This window comes from Kogia breviceps, chromosome 6 (assembly GCF_026419965.1).
Source record: "Kogia breviceps isolate mKogBre1 chromosome 6, mKogBre1 haplotype 1, whole genome shotgun sequence".
Classification (NCBI taxonomy): domain Eukaryota; kingdom Metazoa; phylum Chordata; class Mammalia; order Artiodactyla; family Physeteridae; genus Kogia; species Kogia breviceps.
The window spans coordinates 67,030,581-67,056,109 of record NC_081315.1 but is presented as its reverse complement, the minus strand read 5'-3'; the positions used below and the strand labels follow the sequence as shown (position 1 = coordinate 67,056,109).

The 25,529-nt window shown below is 37.9% G+C and overlaps 1 protein-coding gene across 12 annotated transcripts in view; it reads right to left on the bottom strand.

The window, feature by feature from the left end:
- PTPN13 (protein tyrosine phosphatase non-receptor type 13) overlaps positions 1-25,529 on the bottom strand; it is a 209,904-nt gene that overhangs the window by 156,778 nt on the left and 27,597 nt on the right. For all 12 annotated transcript variants that reach the window (XM_059066385.2, XM_067036014.1, XM_059066378.2 and 9 more), the window contains exon 2: positions 14,800-14,919. In XM_059066385.2, the coding sequence (XP_058922368.1) occupies positions 14,800-14,914 (115 nt within the window). In that variant the 5' untranslated portion in view covers positions 14,915-14,919. The remainder of the gene's footprint in view (positions 1-14,799; positions 14,920-25,529) is intronic.

The window sequence follows — 25,529 nt, the reverse complement described above, 5'->3', positions numbered from 1 at the left end:
TGATGATGGCCTGGAACCACAGTGGTAGTGAGAACCTGTTGGAATGCAAGTGTATCTTAGAGGTAGTGACAACAAAATTTCCTGACAGACTGGATGTGGAGTGAGAGAAAGAGGGGAATCAGGATGACTCTGAGAGTTTGGTCTCAGGAATAGGAAGGATGGAGTGTCATCAACTGAGAGTAAGAAGACTGTAAAAATAGCATAGGTTGCTGAGGTAGGGGCTGGGAGATAGTGGTAGTAATTAGAACTTTACTTTGGGACCTATTAAGTTTAAGATATCTGTTAGATATTCAAATGGAGGTGTCAAATATGCAGTTAGATCTCAAGTTTGGGAGAAATGTCTGAATTGGGGAGTTACTGGTCTAATAGATGTTAAGACAGAAAAGAAATCAAGGACGTTGGACAGTGCTATGGGGTACTCCAACTTTAAGATCAACTGCTCCTTCTCAGTCTTTTCTTCCAGCTTGCTGAACCTAAGAGAGGAGGATGGGATTCTAACTCTCATGCCTAATTCCTGTCATCCTTATTTGGGGACAGAATTATGATTTCTGGTATATGTGTTACCATTTGAACTTATAAATTATTAGGGATCACAGCTAACACAGAAGCATGAATGCCATCCAGAAGTCTAAATGCTATGTCTTGTCCTGCCATTCTTGGTATTGGTATCCACTCAGACCTGAAAAGAGCTTGCTGCACTCCTCCTTCTCATCCCAGGCAACAGACTGACCCCACCCTCTCCTTGACAGGGTAGCATAGAACAGAAACTGTTGAAGGTGAAAGTAATCTATAATTGCTTATCACTTTGAAATTAAGAGGTTTACTCATTTATCAGCACAATGAAGATCAGCATAACTAATACTCTGACAAGAACAGTATCTTTCAACTTTTGTTTTATACAATAGGTTTTTGTTTCTTTGTTTTTACTGAACATCTAAAGTATACCCTTATTTTAAGTACTATATATTTAAACATAATATTCTCAGAATTACAAGTCATTTGCTCATAGAGTCCATAGTTTTATTGGGGAGATAAAATGTATTCATAAATAAATACAAGCTAAAAAGTATAAGGTATTTAAAAGACAATACAAAAGGAAATTTAGAGGAAATTACTTCAGTTACAATGAAGAGAGAATTAATTTTTTTTAATATATGTGGTCCTTTAAGACGAGTAAGATTTGACCATGGTTAAGAGGGAGATTCCAAAGAGAAGAAACAGCCAAAGCAAAGGCATATGGTCAGGAAATTATTAAGTTTGTACAAGGAACAAACTCCAAGAATTTGGAGCACAGGAATGGTAGAGAGCAGTGAGAAACAGAATTACCAACGTGGGTCATATTTTTACTTGTTAAAAAACACACATACAAATAAATGACACAAATATTTTCGTTGTTTTCAACTGTGATTTTTAAATGTCTTGTAATAAAGCTAAAGCAGCTGTGACAACAAACTACATTGTTGTCAAATTCCCAAAGCACACACACGACATTTAAGTGCTCCATTCTTCAGAAAACCACAAAATATATTTTTCAATAACTGTAAAGGGTCATGCAAACCTTCAAGTGAGGAAATTTAGTCATGGCTACAATCAGTCTAATTCACCCTTCTTCTCTAACTAAAAGAAAGGAATTTAAAGCAAATGTATTCAAAATCTTTCAAAGAATGCTAACAAAAGAATATTTTTAAATGGAATTCCAGAAGCTTGTAATTTGGTGTCCCATAATGTTTTAGTTGTGTGATGACTGTCCTCAAGAATGCTATTATTGTTTAAAAGTAAATCTGATGTGAACTGATTCCAGGACTCAAATGATTCTATTTAAAGACTTCTCCAAACATTCCACAGAGAAAGTTGCTTAATCAAAATTTCAAGCAGTTAGAGGGAAAGTGATAAACAAGCAGAAATTTGATATGCAAAGAAACATCTTAGAGCCTCTTTCCAATGTTCCCTTAAACTAAGCCCCATACCTATACGTTTCCCCCTCACTGAGGTGTCTTCCCATTTTCTTTAGATTGTCCCCTTCATTTAATTTTCTTGGCCTTCCAGTTACAGCATAAAAATTAGAGAAATGATCATAACTGGGTAAAAAACATGATAAGGCAAAACAATCGAAAGTATCAGCAAATCATCTAAAACACTCAGAACAACAACGAAACCATTTTGACCTGAAAAGTCCCTTTGCCTATCTAAGCACATTTATGTTCTATTATAGTATTTGGCAAAAATCTATGTAGAGGCCACTGTTTCAAACTCTGAAGGATCTGATGAAGTCATTCTATGATACAGAATTCTCTCAAAAATTCAGTTCATGTGTGCATAAACACACACACACACACACACACACACACACACACACACACACACAGAGAGTTAAATCAATCATCTGGTGTAACAATGCACAAACCGGAAAATATACGGTTTAGAATATTTCCCCTATATTTTAACATTTTCTTGATAGTAAAGCTTTCTGATAAACTGTTTAAGGTTCACTGCGACTCACCAAGAAAAAAAAGGAGAGGACTCAAATCAATAAAATTGGAAATGAAAAAGGAGAAGTTACAACGGACACCACAGAAATACAAAGGATCATAAGAGACTGCTACAAACAACTATATGCCAATGAAATGGACAACCAAGAAGAAATGGACAAATTCTTTGAAAGATACAACCTTCCAACCTTCCTTTCTTCCAAAGGAAGAAATAGAAAATATGAACAGACCAATCACAAGTACTGAAATTGAAACTATAGTTTAAAAACTCCCAACAAACAAAAGTCCAGAACCAGATGGCTTCACAGGTGAATTCTATCAAACATTTAGAGAAGAGCTAACACCCATCCTTCTCAAACTCTTTCAAAAAATTGCAGAGGAAGGAACACTCCCAGGCCCATTCTATGAGGCCACCATCACCATGATACCAAAACCAGAAAAAGATACCACAAAATAAAAAATTACAGGTCAATATCACTGATGAACATAGATGCAAAAATACTCAACCAAATACTAGCAAACCAAATCCAACAATACATTAAAAGGATCATACACCATGCTCAAGTAGGATTTATCCTAGAGATGCAAGGATTCTTCAAAACCTGCAAATCAGTGTGATACACCACATTAACAAACTGAAGAATAAAAACCATATGATCATCTCAATACATACAGAAAAAGCTTCTGACAAAATTCAACACCAATTTATGATAAAAGGTCTCCAGAAAGTGGGAATAGAGGGAACTTACTTCAACATAATAAAAGGCATATATGACAAACCCACAGCTAACATCATTCTCAACAGTGAAAAGCTGAAAGCATTCCCTCTAAGATCAGGAACAAGGCAAAGACGTCCATTGTCACCACTTTTATTCAGCAGTTTTGGAAGTCCTTGCCACGGCAATCATAGAAGGAAAAGAAATAAAAGGAGGACTTGCCTGGTGTTGCAGTGGTTAAGAATCCACCTGCCAATGCAGGGGACACGGGTTCAAGCCCTGGTCCAGGAAGCTCCCACATGCTGTGGAGCAACTAAGCCCATGTGCCGTAACTACTGAGCCTGCGCTCTAGAGCCTGTGAGCCACAACTACTGAAGCCTGCATGCTTAGAGCCAGTGCTCTGCAACAAGAGAAGCCATTGCAATGAGAAGTCTGTGCACTGCAACGAAGAGTAACCCCTGTTCGCCACAACTAGAGAAAGCATGCATGCAGCAACAAAGGCCCAACACAGTTAAAAATAAATTAAAAAGAAAGAAATAGGGCTTCCCTGGTGGTGCAGTGGTTGAGAGTCCACCTGCTGATGCAGGGGACACGGGTTTGTGCCCCAGTCCGGGAGGATCCCAACATGCCGCGGAGCGGCTGGGCCTGTGAGCCACGGCTGCTGAGCCTGCGTGTCCGGAGCCTGTGCTCCACAACAGGGGAGAGAGGCCACAACAGTGAGAGGCCCACATACCGCAAAAAAAAAAAAAAAAAAAGAAATAAATAAAAGGAATACAAATTGGAAGTAAAACTGTCAAATATTTGCAGATGACATGGTACTATACAAAGAAAATCCTAAAGATGCTACCAGAAAACTAATAGAGCTCAACAATAAATTCAGTAAAGTTGCAGGATACAAAATTAATACACAAAAATCTCTTGTATTCCTACATACTAATAACAAAAGGTCAGAAGGAGAAATTAAGGAAATAATCCCATTTACCATCGCATCAAAAAGAATAAAATACTGAGGAATAAACCTATCTATGGAGACAAAATACTTCTACTCTGAAAACTATAAAATGCTGATGAAAGAAATTGGAGATGACACCAACAGATGCAAGGATATACCATGTTCTTATATTGGAAGACCCAATATTGTCAAAATGACTATACTATCTAAGGCAATCTACAGATTCAATGCAATCCCTATCAAATTACCAATGGCATTTTTCACACAACTAGAAAAAAAAATTCTAAAATTTACATGGAAACACAAAGACCACAAATAGCCAAAGTAACACTCAGAAAGAAAAAGAGTTGGAGAAATCAGACTCTCTGACTTCAGACTATACTACAAAGCTACAGCAGTCAAAACATCATGATACAGATGATGCAAAAGCAGAAATATAGATCAATGGAACAGGATAGAAAGCCCAGAAATAAACTCACGTACCCATTGTCAATTAATCTATGACAAAGGGGGCAAGAATACATAATGGAGAAAAAACAGTCTCTTCAATAAGTGGTGCTGGGAAAACTGGACAGCTACATGTAAAAGAATGGAATTAGAATACTCTCTAACACCACACACAAAAATAAACTCCAAATGGATCAAAGAACTAAATGTAAGGCCGGTTACTGTAAAACTCTTAGAGGAAAACATAGGCAGAACACTTTTTGACATAAATCACAGCAATATTTTTTGTGATCCACCTCCTACAGTAATGAATATAAAAATAAACAAATGGGACCTAATTAAATTTAAATGCTTCTGCACAGCAAAGGAAACCATAAATAAAATGAAAAGATGGCCCACAGAATGGGAGTAAATAGTTGCAAATTAAGCAAGGGACAAGGGATTAGTCTCCAAAATATACAAACAGTTCAAGCAGATTTGTGTCAAAAAATCAAACAACCCAATCAAAAAAAAAAAAAGGGCAGAAGATCTAAATAGACATTTTTCCAAAGAAAACATACAGATGACCAAAAAGCACATGAAAAGATGCTTAACATCACTAATTATCAGAGAAATGCAAATCAAAACTACAGCAAGGTATCACCTCATACCGGTCAGAATGGCCATCAATCATCAAAAAGTCTATAGACAGAGGCTTCCCTGGTGGCTCAGTGGTTGAGAATGCGCCTGCCAGTGCAGGGAACATGGGTTCGATCTCTGGTCTGGGAAGATCCCACATGCCACGGAGCAACTAAGCCTGTGTGCCACAACTACTGAGCCTGCGCTCTAGAGCCCGTGAGACACAACTACTGAGACCATGTGCTGCAATTACTGAAGCCCACGCGCCTAGAGCCCGTGCTCTGCAGCAAGAGAAGCCACCGCAATGAGAAGCCTGCACACTGCAATGAAGAGTAGCCCGCGCTTGCCGCAACTAGAGAAAGCAACAAGGACCCAACACAGCCAAAATAAATAAATAAATTTTTTTTTAAAAAGTCTATAGACAATAAATGTTGTAGAGGGTGTGGAGAAAAGGAAATCCTCCTACACTGTTGGTGGGACTGTCAATTGGTACAACCACTACAGAGAACAGTATGGAGGTTCCTTAAAAAACTAAAAATAGAACTACCATATGATCCAGCAATCCCACTCCTGGGCATATGTCCGGAGAAAACCATAATCTGAAAGGATGCATACACCCCAGTGTTCACTGCAGCACTATTTACAATAGCCAAGACATGGAAGCAACCTAAATGTCCTTGGAGAGAGGAATAGATAAAGAAGATGTAGTACATATATATATACAAAGTAATATTAGTCAACCATAAAAAAGAATGAAATAATGCCATTCACAGCAACATGGATGGACCTACAGATTCTCATACTAAGTGAAGTAACTCAGACAAAGACAAATACCAAATGATATCACTTGTGTGGAATCTAATTTAAAAAAAAACAAATGAACTTATTTACAAAACAGAAACAGACTTATAGATATCAAAAAGAAACATATGGTTACTGAAGGGGAAACATGGTGGAGAGGGATAAATCAGAAGCCTGGGTTGAACACACACACACACACACACACACACAACTATATATGATAGATAACCAACAAGGGCCTACTGTATAGCACAGGGAACGCTACTCAATATTTTGCAGTAACCTATATGACAAAGGAATCTAAAAAAGAATGAATATATGTGCATGTATAACTGAATCACTTTGCTGTATACCTGAAACTAACACAAGATTAGTAAATCAACTATACTCAAAAAAAAAAAAAAAAGATTCATGGGAAATTACAGTCTATGCTCCAAATTGATTCCCAATTAAAAATTTATTATTTCCTCATAAATTTTGTTACTAACTTTTAAAACTTCAGTTTCTCTAATATGAAACAACAGAAGAGCAACCCCTTTTTGAAATTAAAATTATGTATTACAATTGGAATTAAGACATCTGTATAGGGACTTCCCTGGTGGTGCAGTGGTTAAGAATCCACCTGCCAATGCAGGGGACACGGGTTCGATCCCTGGTCCCGGAAGATCCCACATGCCACAGAGCAACTTAAGCCCATGCACCGTAACTACTGAGCCTGCACTCTAGAGCCCGTGAGCCACAATTACTGAGCCCGTGTGCCACAACTACCGAAGCCTGTGTGCCCTAAAGCCCGCACGCCGCAACTACTGAGCCCACGCACTGCAACTCTAGGGCCCGTGTGCTGCAACTACTGAAGCCCGTGTGCCTAGAGCCTGTGCTCTGCAACAAGAAAAGCCACCACAACGAGAAGCCCGTGCACCACAACGAAGAGTAGCCCCTGCTTGCAGCAACTGGAGAAAGCCCACATAAGCAATGAATACCCAATGCAGCTAAAAATAAAATAAAATAATAAATTTAAAAACATTAATGAAAAAAAGACATCTGTATAATATAAATTGATAATGATCATCTCTTCAAAGACATTTTACATCATGTAAATTTTCTTGATGTAGCCAATCATTCAACAGCATTTAATAAACTCCTATAAGCCTTTGGTCTTCAAGAACTTATGTTCTGATACAGTATATCCCAGACTTTGCTAAGCATCCAAATCTCTAAACTAGGAGATTTTAAAATATATAAGACAAACTGTCAGCTTCATATCATTCCTCTTATTATCTGACTTCATTAATTTAGTATATAGTCTCATTTAATAAGAGAGGCAGTAAGGTGTAATGGTTAGGACTAAAGCCAGAATCCCTGGGTTCAGATCCTAGGTTTGACATTTGTCGCTTACATTGTGATCTTAAATAAGTTACTTGGCCTCTCTGTGCCTCAATTTCCTCATCTGAATAGATAAGGCTGCTGTGGGGATTAATGCAAAAAGCACTTAGAACTGTTTCTTGCACACAGAAAATGCAATATAAAAGTAGTACCTATTGGGACTTCCCTGGTGGTGCACTGGTTAAGAATCTGCCTACCAATGCAAGGGACATGGGTTCGAGCCCTGGGCTGGGAAGATCCCACATGCCATGGAGCAACTAAGCCCATGCGCCACAACTGCTGAACCTGCAAGCCACAACTACTGAGCCCACGTGCTGCAACTACTGAAGTCTGCACACCTAGAGCCTGTGCTCCACAAGAGAAGCCACCGCAGTGAGAACGAAGCCCTCACACCGTAATGAAGAGTAGCCCCCCACTCACCTCAACTAGAGAAAGCCTGCTCAAACAGCAACGAAGACCCAACGCAGCCAAAAAAAGAAAAAAAAAGTAGTAGCAATTATTATTTAATAAAACTCTGAAGATACCAGATGCTGGCAGTATATCTAAGAAAAATCTCTACTGAAGTTCATCTTCAATCACCTGTTTAGCTTTTTCCCCCACAATGGAAGACAAGGAACATACCATACATACATAACTAGTACTATTTCAGAATAACAAACTTCTCAAATTGCTCTATTTTAGATCTTTGGGGATTTGGGGGGCATCTCTTACCTAAAAGTCATACTAGAAATACAGATGATTTAAGATACAAAGTATCCTAAAATACTGTTTTTTTCTTTAATTCTTTGGGGAATATATCTCCTATAAGTGTTCTGTTTATTGCATGGCATTTCTAGTTAGCATAGATCCCAAACTTAGAAAAATTAGTTTAAAATTTTACAAGCAAGGAACTTTGTATTTGCTGAGTAACTAACTACACATGTGAAATTGGTTTTACTGTACCTAGTTATTATCTTCAGGTATAACATGAATTATTAGATTCATGTTAATAAAAAATTATCTGAATGCACACGTATCAACTATAGTAAGAACATACAGTTTTTTTGTTTTGTTTTTTTTTTTTTTTGGTACGTGGGCCTCTCACTGTTGTGGCCTCTCCCATTGCGGAGCACTGGCTCCGGACGCGCAGGCTCAGCGGCCATGGCTCACGGGCCCAGCCGCTCCGCAGCATGTGGGATCTTCACGGACAGGGGCACGAACCCGCGTCCCCTGCATCGGCAGGCGGGCTCTCAACCACTGCGCCACCAGGGAAGCCCTATACAGTTTTAGACATTTTTATTTGTAATAGAATTTAGAACATTCTGATAACACAAAATTATGCAAACTCGTCAGTCTAAATTGACATATATGAGCTTTTCTTCACGAGAACAGGAAAAGACATTTTTATCTCTTACTAATGACATTTAATCACACAAACACACACATTCTTTTCTTTTTCTTGTTTTTAAACACTAAACACAAGCAAGCCACCTATCCAAACCACAACCACTGGAATCTTGGTATGACTTACGCATCAATTAGGCTTTTAGTAGTTTTGTTTTGTTATGCACTTGCAAGACTCTTGAGGTAATTCCAAACCATGCATCTTCATAACAAAATGCTAATGAGATCTGAGTTTAACAAAAGTGATATATGTATGTAATCTATATTAGTAAAACTAAATTTGTTATGATTATTAAAAGCAATAGGGTTTAAATACCTGGACAATATGGATAGAAGGCAGCAGGTCTCTTAGCCTTTGCCCTCCTTTTCAGCAAACCTCCTTGGCCACCTGATCAGCATTAAAGAAACAGTTGTAGAAATATTTCTTCCTTTCGTTATTATCATATTCTGAAGAAACTGCCCATTTTGTTCCTTTAGCATATTAAGTTCCTCCTCTCTGATTTTTCTTTAGTGTTCACCTTTCCCACCAATGTTCCTTACCCTCATCAATAAAAACTGCACACCTCAAAATTATATGATAAAATACTAAGCAAAATGCTTCTGTAACTCTGTTTTCACACATTTCTTCTAGAATATAAGTGGTTTAAGAATAGGAAATATGAATTTCCTAAAGATCAAGTGCAACACCATTATGATAAGGTAATTGCAATACTTGAAAAAAATGAATTTGTTTACAATGCTAACTCTAGACCACCAGTCCACACCTTTAAAAGGTGTCCTCTGCCCTGATCTATGACAATAACTTATCAACTTACATTCTGCTGGTCACAAAAAAATTTTACTTTGAATCTCTATTATGAAGAAAAAGTTTTCTTTCAACTTTCGAATACCAGGAACTCTAAATTATTCACTGAGGGAATATTCTGGATCTTCATTTTATTCACCAATCTTTATTACTTGTAGTTACATTTTCAAGTATGATTCAAAGGAAGTGTCAGCTTTTTTAACTGGAATACTAAAACAAACTTATTTACAAAGTATCTGATTTTGAGGGCTTAGGGGTAATTGAAAAAGCAGAGTCCTCCTGTCTCCTAACTCACAGGATTTTTGTGTGAATTCTGGAGACAGGGCACAGGATTCTATACAGTATTTTCTAAAAGCTTCCTGGGGGACTTCCCTGGTGGTTCAGTGGTTAAGAATCCACCTGTCAATGCAGGGGACACGGGCTTGATCTCTGGTCCAGGAAGATCCCACATGCCACAGGGCAACTAAGCCCATGTGCCACAACTACTGAGCCCGCGTGCTGCAACTACTGAGCCTGCGTGCCGCAACTACTGAAGCCCGCACACTCTGGGGCCTGCATGCTGCAACTACTGAAGCCCATGCCTAGAGATCATGCTCTGCAACAAGAGAAGCCACCACAATGAGAAGCCCTCACACCACAACAAAGTGCAGCAATGAAGACCCAGCACAGCCTAATTTATTTGTTTATTTTTAAAAGACTTATCAAATTGTATATTAAAAAAAAAAAGCTCCCTGGGGATTCAGATGGGCAGAGCAATCTACCCAACACACAAACAGGAACCAATGCCCTTATCAGGGGCAATAAAATAGTATCATAGCTCAATTAAGCTGCATCTTGACCTTGTACTTGCTCCATCTCTATGTCAATTAACTAATACTAAGGATATCATGAGATGGAATATGTATGGCTTTAAATCCTTCCTTAAAGCTTAAAAATTTTTTTCCACTTTATAAAGTCATGAATGAGGCATTTAATAAGAGATATGGTAAGCCAGAAAGTGTTACAAGAAACTATTTTATCAAATTATAATTAAGTCATTTTGTATTAGAAAGGCAGAATGACTACCAGAAATAATTTTAGACTAGAAGGGAGACCTAAACAGCTCTTCTCTATAAGAGGAAAGCTGAATAAATGGCACCAAACTGAGGATATCATTGACTGTGCATTTAGAAATGAATTCCCTTATGCAGCTGATAACATTATCTTTATTTGGCTTTTTTTTCTATCTTGTTCCCAAAGGAAAGCAAACTGCAAATGAACTTCCAATGCACTTTGCTTCTTTTCTGACACTTTCTTAAATCCAATGAATATCTACATTGTATCTCTTCAAACCTTGAGGTGAGCACCTTTGATCTCTTCTACCCTGATATGTCAATGTGGTATTAAGCATACAACCAGTAAGTGGAAAACACCCTGGGATTAATACCAATTTTTTATTTCCCCAAGGAGGGCCTAAACTTTGAGAGCAAAACTGTTTCTTACGTCTATCATATTTTAGGCTATAGACTTCCAATAGACAAATTTGCTTGAAGGCGGTTTCTTTCTTAAAATGCACAAATCATATCTTATTTGAGTACTCCATTCAAGCAGTTGCAAAAATGTTAATCTTGAATGCAAGATCAAGTTTAAAAACTTGATTTTATTGCTAGTTTAACAATTTTATCTAAGCAATCTTGGAACCAAGTGCTAAGCTTCTTAAAGCACTGGCATTTCTGTTGCCACCTAACAACTTCATGACAGCCCCTGTAGATCACACAACTGCCACATTATATTTTGCCAGACAAAATAAATTATAACTGGGGTAATAAGTAATAGAAATAACTTTTACAGTAAAGGCCCTTTATAAAGCAGCAGGTTTGGGGATTCCCCCCGCCCCAATACAGACAAAGTTTCAGGTTAAAAGAGATCTTCTCCCACCCTTGCTACCTGCATAAAGCTGGGGAAAAAAAGAACACAAAATTTTAAAAGTGAACTCACCAACTTCTTTTCACTTTGAAGGACCTGGAATTTATACAAAGACTGAAAAACCAATAATATCAAGGGTGACTGTCATTTATTTCATTTTTGAGGAACTAGATGAAAAGGTTAATGAAGATTAGTGTACATTTCCAGTTTGCAGAGGAAGGAAATAGTATTCCAGAAAGAAACTGGCTTGATTTATGATGACATGCTTCCACATAACCATAATCTGTAGCTGCTTATGAAAAACATTTTTGTGCTCACTAATGCTATTCTCTGCTGCTCTTCAGATTACCATCCTCCTATTTTACATCTTAAAGAAATTTTCCTTCTCAAAGGGAAAAGGAAGGAGGGGGCTTATTTGAATGGTAAACTATTCTATTTTTCAAAAAGAAATATAACGATATATTTCTTGTAAAAATGTTAATCATGACTGACACACATCACCCCAAGAAAAATCTTAACCTGTTACTAAATGATACAAAGCATAAAGCCCCCTTCTAATTTCTATCTTTGAGAAAAGAAACATGAGAATTGCAAAATGTTTTCTTTTTTTTTGTTTTGTTTTGTGGTACGCAGGCCTCTCACTGTTGTGGCCTCTCCCGTTGCAGAGCACAGGCTCTGGACGCGCAGGCCCAGCAGCCATGGCTCACGGGCCCAGCCGCTGTGCGACATGTGGGATCTTCCCGGACCGGGGCACGAACCCGTGTCCCCTGCATCGGCAGGTGGATTCTCAACCACTGCGCCACCAGGGAAGCCCACAATTTTGTCTTTAAAAAGGACTTAAATTACTAGGAGGCTCAAAAAGATGAAAAAAATAGATAATTTTCTTGATCTGTGCTCAACAATCCCCTAGTAGAAATCCTTACTTCCAGCCTTCTATTTATAGGAATGTCAATTTGCACTGAAAAAGACACAGGAACAACATACAAGTTGAAGAAGATAAGGGAAAAAAAAACATACATAAGAACTAAAAGATTTTTGTAACAGACACAGAAAGACAAAGAAAATCACTGTGTTTTACCTGCTGTTTTTCCCATAACACTCCTAGTGTTACTCATAAGGGTATGTACTACAGAACCAAGACCAACACCTTTCATCCACAAAATAAGCAAACAAAATAGTTATTTTATTTCAGTTTGTTAAAATAGTCAGGAGAAGAACCTGTGGCAAAAAGACATTGTGCTATCAAATAAAAGGAACGAAAAACCATAGATTTTAGATGAACTAAATAAAATAAGCCTGAGTTTCCTTCAAATAAATAGAAATTTCCAATTGGCAATCATGATAGTCGGTAACCTTGACTGCCAAAGAAGCCAAATTCAATTTCTCTATATTACTGATGTTAGGCTGTGAACTGGACTGAAGGCCTATGGTAACCAGCTCCCACTGGACAGTGTTTAAGATATAGCTGCCTCACAATTAATTTTATGAACACATCCAGGAAATCTCTTTATTGTAATGTGCCAATATTTTATGCAATAATTCCATCTCAATGACAAGGACTTAACATTCAGACATTCGATCTCTGTTAAAATTACAAAATTTGAAAGAAGGAAAACACTTAGGTACTCACAGTGTGCAAAACGCTTTATATTCTATGAGTCATGGCCAGGGCAGTGATCGTGCTATTAGCATAATGAAGAAAGGTATTTATCTCTCCCTCCTCTGAACATCCCTAGCACTTACTGTTTCTCTCATACACCGGGCACACTGTTTTGAAGTAGTAAACTTTTCATATGCATCTGACTGATGTGAGTGTATCCCTTAAGGGCAAGCAACTGTGACACCTTCTACTTACTGGCATCTTCCACACAACACCTCACAAGAAGGAGATGCCTTTTAAATATTGACTGTTGTTAATTAACTGAGTAATAATGCCACCAACATATCCTTCCTTCAACAACACCTCTGCAGCATGGCTACCTGCTCTGTACTCCAGAGTGCCTATACTTTCTGAAAATTCTCTGAAAAATTAAAATGAAGCAAATAAAACAACAAGGTCTACTTAAAATAACTAGATTTTAGGTAAGTGGCATTAGATAAAATGAGTAAGTTTTCTTTAAATTAATCCGAACTCTAATCAAAGATCTTCAAATATCTAGGTTTCTGCCTCTGGATTAGAAAACAGCAGCAACATCAAAACACTACCATCTATCCCCACTCTTCCCTTGTGCTCTAGACTTTCCTTAATCAGTGGTCACCTCTACACCTTCCAAAAGGTTCCCATGGCTCCTGGTCTTCAGCAATTCAATTGTATAATGGTTCTCAAACTTTAAAATGCATCAGAATATCCTTAAAGACTTGTTAAAACACAAATTGCTCCTCCACCCCTAGGGTTTCTTATTCAGTGGGTCTACGGTGGGCTTAAGTGTCTGCACTTCTAACAAGGTTTTAGGTGATACTGGCGCTACTCATCCAGAGACCCACTTTGAGAACTCTTACTACCTTCAAATCCTCCCTTATTTCTGTCATGCTTATTGTGCTTGATTAATTAATTCAAATCAATTTTAAAGTTTAATTCTTCCTTTAGATGAAGTGTGGTTTCTTTACTACGCTAAATAGGTGTTGGACATGTGGTATGAATAGCAAACACCATCCTCATGTCGAGCTTTTCAGTATGATAGCAAATGTTTTTAGACAACCAAAGGGTGACTGATTCTCTAACTTTTCTAGCTCCAAAATGCTACACAACCATTTGGACCAGGTAACCACCTTTGCAGGGAAGCACCAAACTAGTTAGTCAGTTTGCATTATCCTAGGGATGTGCATATAATTTTCTCTGCCAGGAATGTTTTTCCCTCCCTCTTACCTGGTTAACTTCTCTTCTTTTTCAGGTCTTAGCTCAGGGGAGACTTATACAGGGAAGACTTCTTTTCCATCCTCTTCACCAGATCAAATCCTCCTACTATGGGTTCTCAAAGAGTCAACTGATTCACCTCCCTGGTAGCCCTTGTCATGATTGCATTTTTTACATTTGTTTACATAAATATTTTATTAATAGCTATCTTCCACACTGGACTGTAAGCTCCAGAAAGACAGGGAACGTTTTTGCTTTTGATCACCATTATATTTTCAGTGCCTAGCATAGTATCAGACACACAGAAGATGTTCCAATGAAGGCAAACAAGATCAGAGCTTTTTCAGCCCTAAGAGAGATAAGAGAAAGCATTCCTTTCCATAGTCTGCCACCCTAGCTGCTTTTCAGCTACCCCTACATCCCCACACGCACGCAAAAGGCCTTACCTTTTCTGAATAATTCTTGGAGACTTTCGGCACTTTGATTTAATACAGCCCATATCTCTTCCTCCTGCAGTGGTCCACCCCGAACCTCCAGGGCCTCAGCTAGCGTCACATGCATATTACCTAGGAAACAAGGGTAACAGATGGTCTACAAATCAGCCACTTTACTGTACTTGCAGTAGTGAAAGTTCTGCATTAGTAATGAGACTATGAGGTACCTGCCCACCTGAGTTCTCAATATGGCCTTCAATGTAAATATAATATAGTCCTACAGCTTAAAGTCACAACGCGTAAAGGAGTTAAAGAACTCTCAAAACAACCACTTGCCCTAGCCCAATAGGGTCAACTTCAGAGATAGAATTGGAGAATAGCCATAGCGGTGGTGACTACTTCATGGGAGAAGACAGAGACCTCAGGGTACCAGAGACACCAAAGTACAGGTAGTTAAATCAAAGCAGCGACTGAATTTCCAGGTTCCATTCTATTCATCCTAGGTAAAAAGAATAGAGAGGAGACCCTACAGCCATGGTGGAAGAAGTTGGGAATAAGATGGAACACATTTTTTCCATTCACTAATTCATTTCTACATTTCTATATACACACTGTAACTATAAATTTTGCACTGAATGAAATTAACTATTTTGAGACCCAGCTTTGCTGCCAACTTACCATTTGCCCCTGGGAAAGTCATTTTACCTCTAAACTTCAATTTCCCATCTGTGACATAGGAATAATAATAATAGTAACAATAATGCCATTTTGAGGTGGCTATGACAAAGAACGAAGTTATGCATGTAAACATGCTTTGTAATCTAAGATGTTATTGAAGTTGAATTAATAAAAAGTCAGGGTACTTCCCTGGTGGCACAGTGGTTAAGAATCTGCCTGCCAATGCGGGGGACATGGGTTCGAACCCAATGCAGCCAAAAATAAATAAATAAATTTATTTTTTAAAAATAATAATAATAAAAAATAAAAAGTCAGAAAGGTGCCTCTGTGGTGACATTTCTGTAGGGTCAGCTTTTTTTTTTTTTTTAAAGCATTCAATTAAGTAGGTGATATATTGATAAAATTTAAGATTTTCTATGGGGATCAATAATCCTATTTAAATTTTGGAAGGGAAATGCAGCTAGTCAAAATCCTCCTATATAAATTTTCCTAAATTAACCCTCCTTGAAAAGAAAATTGCTCTTTGTAGTGATTACTAAGATTTTTACATTAACCAAACTAATTTAAGAATAATATATATATAGGCAGAAGCAGTGGGTTTGGAAAAGAAACTAGAAGGGGAAGAAAATGTTAAATACTTATTTTCTGTAATTATATCCTTCATTAAATTTTAAAATTAACCTATAAAAACATCTTTCAGATAAAAGTCGATTTTGTTTAGTAAGCTAAAAATATTTAATTAAAAGAAAAGCTGATATTTTCTTTTAATTTACATTTATGGTACTTTAACACAGATGGAAAAAAAAAAGCAACTACAGCTCTACAAATGAGGGCAGGCTTGTCCTGTTGCTTTCCTTTTCAAATGTCTACTAGAGCATTTTATTCTTAAAGTCTGCCTTAAATGCAGAATGTAGTAGTTAAAAGGGACGATATAAGATATTGCTTTGAAAAAGCCAAATGGGTTTTTATTTAGCTTGTACAAGAAGAGATTATTATTCAGACCACTCCCCCCAACTCTCTAAGTTTCTCATGTACTGTATTATATAACACTGTAATAGCCCAGTTATTAAATTAAAGAAAACAGAAGTTTCATTCCTTTCTGAAAAATATCTGAGTAATCTTCTACATAAAACACTATGTTAAATTGGAAGTTTTAACAGAAGATACTATTAGCAATCAGATACCAAAGTGACTTGTGAGAAAGACTACTCTGTAAGCAAATTTCGGAAGTAATATGAATGAGATGAGAACCGGTTAGACAGCTCTAAAGCCTACACACGGAGTATAAAGAGTAGGGAGAAAATTGCATCAGGAGAATTTCTTTGAAGAGAGTTGTACTGATTTTCATGCCTCCTCCAAAGCAGGAGGGGTGTGGCAAGGTGCCTTAAAGTGCTTGGTATATATTCCCTGGAATTTAGGGAGGACACCACAGACTGATGTCTGATACTTTAGGGATCTAAAGTCTTTGACTATCACTCTGAGGCAGCAGCCAAAGGGAGGAGAGGGCAGAGTTGGAGTGAGGAAGCATGCTGTATTGGGAGCTAGCTACTCTTCCATTGGTTGGGCGGGGGCAGAGGGTAAGGTGGGCAAGGAGCAGGGCCACACAGCCTGGAGTTAATGAAATCCTACCCAGAAGGTGAAAATGTCCCCAAATTTAGATTGTGGTGATGGCAGCAGAACTCTAAAGCAGTGGTCCCCAACCTTTTTGGCATCAGGGACCAGTTTTGTGGAAGACAGTTTTTCCACGGACCGGGGGCGGGGGGTGGGGGGTGGTTCAGGACGATACAAGCGCATTACATTTATTGTGCACTTTATCTCTATTATTATACTGTAATATATAATGAAATCATTATACAACTCACCATAATGCAGAATCAGTGGGAGCCCTGAGCTTGTTTTCCTGCAACTAGATGGTCCCATCTGGGGTCTGATGGGAGACAGTGACACCCGAAGTGTGTTGCTTATGTCCAGTCTACTCTGTAAGATGCAGCTTAATTGTCACTTGCCACTCACTGATAGGGTTTTGATACGAGTCTGCAAGCGATTGATTTATTATGGTCTCTGTCCAGTCAAACCCTCTGCTAATGATAATCTGTATCTGCAGCCGCTCCCCAGCACTAGCATCACCCCCTCAGGTCCACCTCAGATCATCGGGCATTAGATTCTCATAAGGAGCGCGCAACCTAGATGCCTCACACACGCAGTTCACAGTAACGTTCGCGCTCCTATGAGAATCTAACACTGTCGATGATATGACAGGAGGTGGATCTCAGGCGGTAATGAGAGCGATGGGGAGCAGCTGTAAGTACAGATGAAGCTTCACTTGCTCGCCCAACTGCTCACCTCCTGCTGTGTGGCCCGGTTCCTAACAGGCCACAGACCGCTACTGTGGCTAGGGGTTAGGGACCCCTGCTCTAAAGGTATATTTTAAAAGGGTAAATTTTACGGTATGTCAAGTATATCTCAATAAAGCTGTTTAAAAAACTCTCTCCAAAGTACCACCTGAGGCTACCACAGTACTAACCAGAAGGAGGAGGAAGTGAGGGGAGGTGGAGGGGGAAGAAGAGGAAGTACAAGGGGAGGGAGAAGAGAAGGAGGAGGAAGAATAATTAGGTGTTGGCTAGTGGGAGGAAAATTTTTTTTGAAGTATCACAGGAAGTATAGTTCCAGTGAAGGACTCTGAAGAACCCATAAAAGTACACACAAAAGAAAGGGTCAGCCTTAAGCATATAACAAGCTCAAAGACAGTGAAGCAATGTTATAACAAGAGTCAGGTAAAAAATTGTTTGCTTCTCTACCTTTCTTCCTGCCACCAGTTTAAATCCTGAAGCAGTCCAATATAGCAACTTGCAAATGGAAGAGGTAAGCAATAAAAAGAGAAGCCAACCACACTGCCTCCTACTTACTGTTAATCCTAGCTGGGGAAGGGATGCGTTTTGGTTTTGAATGACGACTGAAATGGTGCTTAATATATTGACTAGGCACTTTTATTTATGGAATTGACATTGTATTTGAAATGTGATTGTAGTTATTACTGTCAAAGAATAAGGAGAGAATTTTGGACTTGAGTTTTCTTATAGAGGCAAGAGAATAACTTTCCCACATGAAGGAGAAAGAAGGAAAAGAGAAAGAGAGAAAGAGAGGAAGGAGGGAGGGAAGGGGGGAGAGAAAGAAGGAGGGCAGAAAGAAAGAAAAGTGATGGGCACAGTAAGATGCTTATGATTATCTATTATAAAGCAAATGCTACATTCACACACACAAAGTGTTAAATCTTAAGATACTGGTTTTCACTTTTTTTAAAGAGATTGGTTTTTAAAATAAATTTTTCCTATGAGTAAGAAAATGAAAAAGTAAAAGTAACTTCAACACAATAGAATTTTTTCCGCATTTGACTGTTCTGTAGACAAAAGATTACTAATTACACTTCTATTGCTTGATTCAGTCAGGTCTGATTTATGTTATTAATCCTCTTTTAATTTTTATTTAAAACATTTTTTTTCCTACTTAGTGTAGGATCTCTATGTATCTCTGGCTGGAACTTGTTAGACCACCAAAACATAGACGGCACATCTGTTTTTAAAAGCAATATCATCTAGCTAACAGAAGAGATTAGACATTTTATATGTATAACTTTGCTAGAAAAGAGGTTTAAGATTTTTAAAAACTGCCTCAACCCCCTAACCACCCAATCTCAAGACAATGTAATGTTAAAGCAGCTTTCTAAAACTGAAACAAGTAACAACATACCTATACCTTATAAATTGTCTACCATCACCAAGTTTGGTAATTGCCTATCATCATCTCTCTCTCTCTGTTATTTTTATTCACCTTTACTATAGCTCTCCAGATCAGTAGATCTGAAAGGAAAAAGAAGGGAACAAAAGAAATGCAGAAGTGGAAGAGAGATGCAACAAAAAGAAAGTGGAGAAAAAAATAAAAAAGCTTGAATTCAACCATTAGATGAGCGAACAGTTATGAAAATTCTAGAGTTTATTACTTCAGTTGTTTCCTTTAGACACAGTACTAGATAACTTGGAGTGTAGATATATGACTGGCGTTATTTTACTGTCACTAAGGTCCTGCTTTACAATAAACATAACCATATTATTCACTTTTATTTCCTTGAAAGTGGTAGGGTACATGATAACTACACTTTTGGAAAGACTTTCAAATAAGAATAATTATATTACATAACCAGAATCATTATTATGTTTTTGGTTAACATAGGTATTATGTCATGACCTTAAAACTGTGCCCACAGAGTCAGATAAAAACACAAAAGGATTCTAACAGATGTCATTTTAATCCTAAAGGATTTGTGGCACTTGCAAATAGGAAGCACATAAAAGTGATTCCAAAAAGAATGAAACAGTAAACAGTTTAACTGAATCCAATCAAATGATACCATGACCCATCTGTGGGTAGACTAATGAATTAGGAATGTTAAAATAGATTCGATAGAAATAGGACTATAAGCGTACCCTGTTTCAAGAACAAAGCAACTATAAAATAGAGCTCTATGTGTGCCACGAGTCTGGGGCAAAGACACACTCATCATCCTGGCTAAAGACATCTCTGGTCATTAAGAAATCATAATGAGTTGGGAAAGCAATCCCCAAAATTACAAGCATCTTTAACCCGGGATGATTTACAATGAATTTTATAAAAGTTTAAGAGAAGCAAGCCCATATATTAGTATTTTTTTAAGTTAAAGAATTGTACATATTTGGTATTTTAGCTGTTTATAAAGTTTAAGAGAAATAGGTCAGTTAGAATAACAGATTTGCCTTGTGATTCCAATTTAAATAATGTAATTGAGAAAATGAGTTCAGGCTTGTATGAAATACCACTGGAACATATAAGAGAACTTAAGTCTTAGCATACTTATAAGTCTTCATTCATTAGAGACTTATTTAAGTACTCAGGAAGATTTTTTTTTTAGCCATACCACACAGCATGTGGGATCTTGGTTCCCCTGACCAGGGATTGAACCTGTGCCCCCTGCAGTGGAAGCACAAAGAAGTCAACTTTTAATTGTATGAATGTAGTTTAAAACAGTTAAAGGATTTTAATTAATAGTTTGAACAATGGGATTATACACTCAATCAAAAGGTCCCTTAAAAGTGACTATCAATCTTTTCTACAAGTAAAATAATTGACCTTAGAAACTTAAGAACTAGGTTTTAGAATTTGTAATTTAATAATATTCATTTAAAAATAATTTTCAGTAAGCTTTTCTATATACAGGAATACCTTGGATACCATTTTTTTTTAAGTTAGGAGAAAACCATTGTGATCCTGGATGACACAAATTTTTCTTAGATACAACATCGACTGTGTGAACCGTAAAATTTAAAAAATGGTTAAGACTTCATCAAAATTAAAACCTCTGCTCTTTGAAAATAACTGCTCAAAGAATAAAAAGAAAAGCCACAAATTAAAGGAAAATATTTACAGATCACATAACTGATAAAGGATTTATATCCAGAATATATAAAGTACTGTCAAAACTCAGTAATAGGAAAACAAACAATGCAAAATTTTTTTATCAAATGGGTAAATGATTTGAATAGGTATTTCATTAAAGAAAACACAGGGATAGCAAATGAGCACGTGAAAAGATGCTCAACTTCAACAGTCGTTAGGAAAATGAAAATTAAAATGAGATACTGCCACATAGCTATCAGAATTACTAAAATGTAAAAGACTGACCATACTAAGTGTAGTCAAGAATGTAGAGGAACTAAAACGCTCATACATTACTAATGGGAATGTAAAATCGTACCCTTTGGGAAACTGACAGTTTCATAAAAAGTTAAATATAAGCCTACCAGATGATCTGGCCATTCCACTTCTAAGTATTTACCCAAAAGAAATTAAAACTTATATCTACACAAAGACTCATACAGGGAACACTTCTCAGAGCTTTCTGAGATGCTCCTCCCAGGTTATAATCCTCAAATTTGGCTCAAATAAAATTTTCCATTTCTAAAAAAAAAAAAAAAAAAAAGACATATACAAATGTTCATATCAGCTTTATATGTAACTTCCGAAAACTGGAAACAAGCAAATGTCTATCAACAAGTGAATGGATAAACTTATTTTAGTATATTCTCACAATGGAATATTAGTCAGCAATAAAAGGAATGAACTATTATTGATACATGCAACAACATGAATCTCAAAATAATTACTGAGTAAAGGAAGCTAGATCAAAAAAAAAGAGAGAGAGAGAGAGAGGGAGTATATGCTTTATGATTACATTTGTACAAAATTATAAAAAATGCCAAATACAGTTACAAAAAATAGCTCAGTTGCCTGAGGATGGCATTGACCTATGGAGAGGCAGATGGGAGTTGATTACAAGGGGGCATGAGAAAACATTTGGGGATAATAGATATATTCGTTATCTTGACTGTGATGATGGTTCGCAGGTGCATACATATGTCAAAACTCATCCAGTTGTACACAATATGTACAGCTTATTATATGTCAATTATTCCTCAATAAAGCTGTTAAAAAGAGAAAACAAACAAACTAACTAAACCTGATCAAAGCCAGACAGCATTCCTTTTCTTTGTCCTGTGAAGCCCCAACATGAGGTATCATATGCTTTAAAAAGAAAAAAAGTTTTCTAAAAGTTAATTTCTCCCATTAAAATAAAAATCTATAAGACTAAAGAAATCAAAATACATGGCAAAGGTCTGAGATCTTCCCTCCTTAAACAGCCAAAGCGTATCTAAGATGCCATGTAACTTATGTTACTAAAGTTAGAATGTGTAGCTTGATAACGCAATCATTTTTTAAAAACCATTATTCAAGATAGCCATATCTTTTCTCTTAACTTCTAATTTCCTAAAGCATTTAAAACTGAAATGATAATTACAATAATTACAGGACATTTTAAATAATGTGAAATTATTTCTACCTTTTATCTGTTGATCCAAAAATGGTCAACATCAAGACAGATGTATACAAAGTAGAAATAAAAGCACTTAGAGTTCTTGAAGACTAAAAGCTAATCTAATTTTTAAAAAAACACTAACATTTCTTTTCCATTAGGAGGGTAGGTACAGATAAGTAGTAGAGAAAAAATATTATTGTCTAGTATAGTTAGAAAAGCCTAAGAAAGAATTGGGATTTTAAGGAAAAAAAGAGATAAAAGTCAGTGAAATTTTAATTGAACATTGCCTCAAGGTAGAAAATAGCATGTGAACAAATATCTTTATTGAAGTTGGAGCAATGCTTAATATTTGTCAACTTTTCCGTTATACTTTTACCAGTGAGAAGAGAAACTAAAACAAACACAAGTCTAAATTGCCTTTCTGGGCTTCCCTGGTGGCGCAGTGGTTGAGAATCCGCCTGCCGATGCAGGGGACACGGGTTCGTGCCCCGGTCCGGGAAGATCCCACATGCCGCGGAGCGACTGGGCCCGTGAGCCATGGCCGCTGAGCCTGCGCGTCCGGAGCCTGTGCTCCGCAACGGGAGAGGCCACGACAGTGAGAGGCCCGCGTACCACAAAAAAAATAAATAAATAAATAAATAAATAAATTGCCTTTCTGGGCCTCTGGCTCAGGTCAACTACTTATCTAAATAGAAATCATATATGCCTATTCCCTGCTTTTCAAAGGACAGCTTCAAAAAACCAGAAGAAAAATTCTGGAATTCTTTAATCTTACTCTGTATCATTTAAACTTAGGAGAAAAGTAAATGGAGGGGAAAATCCCTAATTTCACATGTGTTATATTTTTCCTCACCAACTGTGAGGTACTAACAGAAAACAATGAAATGGTATTGACAGAACTTTGGTTTTGAGTATTGTCTTTCTATATCACTCCTCCTCCCCACCCACTGACTTTTGTTAAGATCATTGCTTTAGAATACTTATGGTTGTTGTTCTTCAAGAAATCTAGATTAAAATGTCTCAGAGTGGGCTTCCCTGGTGGCGCAGTTGTTGAGAATCTGCCTGCCAATGCAGGGGACACGGGTTCGAGCCCTGTTCTGGGAAGATCCCAAATGCCACGGAGCAACTAGGCCCGTGAGCCACAACTACTGAGCCTGCGCGTCTGGAGCCTGTGCTCCGCAACAGGAGAGGCCGCGACAGTGAGACACCCGCGCACCACGATGAAGAATGGCCCCCACTCGCCGCAACTAGAGAAAGCCCTCGCACAGAAACGAAGACCCAACACAGCCAAAAATGGAAGGGAGGGAGGGAGAAAGGGGGCTTCCCTGGTGGCGCAGTGGTTGAGAGTCCACCTGCCGATGCTGGGGACACGGGTTTGTGCCCCGGTCCGGGAAGATCCCACGTGCCACGGAGCGGCTGGGCCCGTGAGCCATGGCTGCTGAGCCTGTGCTCCGCAACGGGAGAAGCAAGGCCATGACAGTGAGAGGCCTGCGTACCGCAAAAAAAAAAAAAAAGAAAGAAAGAAGCTTTCATTTTTTAAAAAAAGTCTCAGAGTAAGCAGCCACTAAAGGAAACAAATATGTACAAAGCACAAAAGTCCAAGGAAAAAATCTTATTTGTCCTTTATATTGTAATAAACAAATTAATGTGGTAGGCAGAATTCTGAGATTACCCTTAACATCCCTTTCATGTTGTGAACTGACTATACAGAGGGATACATGACAACGACCTGAGGGTGGCCTCTAGGTGCTGATGATGTACCCAGCCAACTACCAGCAAGAAAATGGTCCTACAACCACGAGGCACGTTCTACCAACAACCAGTGAACTTTGGCATAGGACGCTGAGCCTCAGATGATATCATATTCCCAGCTGACACCCTGATTTAAGTCTGGTGATATCCTGAAAAGGGGAACCAGACCATCTGTCTGTACCCAGAATCCTGACAAACAAGAAGTACAAGATAATACATGTGTGTTGCTTTAAGGCGCTAAATTTGTGGTAACTGAAAGTGGGATTCGGCTATAACAAGAACGAAAAATGTGGGAGCAGCTTTGGAATTAGGTAGTGAGCAAAAGTTGAAGGAATTCTGAGAAAGTCTAACTTGCCTTGAACAGATTTTTAGTAGATATCTGGACTTTGAATACTGTTGGTGAGGGCTCAGAAGGAAACAAGGAACATGTTATTGGAAACTGGAAGAAGGGGAATCCTTGGTTAAATAGTGGAAGAAAACTTGGTGACATTGTGTCCTGCAGTTATACGGAAAGCAGAACTTACAAGTGGCAAAACTGGGCATATGGGAAGGAGATTTCCAGGTGAGGTGTTAAATGTGTTGTCTGGTTTACTCTTGCTCCTCATAGTAAAATGCAAGAAGAGAGAGATAAATTGAGAAAAGTCCTATTAAAGAGGAAGGAACCAGGACTAGATGATTCTGAAAATGCCCAGCCTCTCCAGATAGCAAAAGATGCTAAAAGTCAGAAATGGTTGCCAAAAATTCAATAGACAAAAAAAAAAGAAAAAAGACCCGCTGCTAAAATTTCAGAAAGATCAAAAGGTCAGAGGATTCAGTCACATGAAGGGCCCTTTCAAGATTTTAAGGGTCTCTGGTAAGCTCTAGAGTTGTCCCTTAGCCACCTCAGCAGGAGGCAAAGACAGAAAAAGCATTATTTTGAAAAAAAAATTTGCAGGTGTAGCTTTTGTCTAATATAGTGAATCCCTGTGAAACCCACATAAAAGCCAGAGTTCCTGAGAAAATTCTTTCAGCATAAGCACTGCCAGGTTGGACTAAAAGAGGAAGAGTATAAAATTGAAAGAGGCTGTCGGAGGTGGCCTCAATTCTATAGTCAGGAATAAGGCTAGTTAAAACCACTCAGCTGCAAACATATGCTACCATCCTAGAAAAAGGAAGAATGATTCAGAAGGCAGAATGGAGACTCAGAGGGCAGAGTTGAGAGCCATGAAGGATTATTCCCAGGCTTTGAAACCTAACCAAAAAAACTCCACCTGGCATCTGCCAATCTGAATCTCAGAACTGTGATGGACCAAGTGACTGCTTTTTGACTTTCCATTCTGCCCTTCTCCTTTTTGAACGAGAATGTCTACAATGGTTATTCCATGCTTGTACCACCATTTTATGTTGGGAATGTTGGGATAGTCTCCTT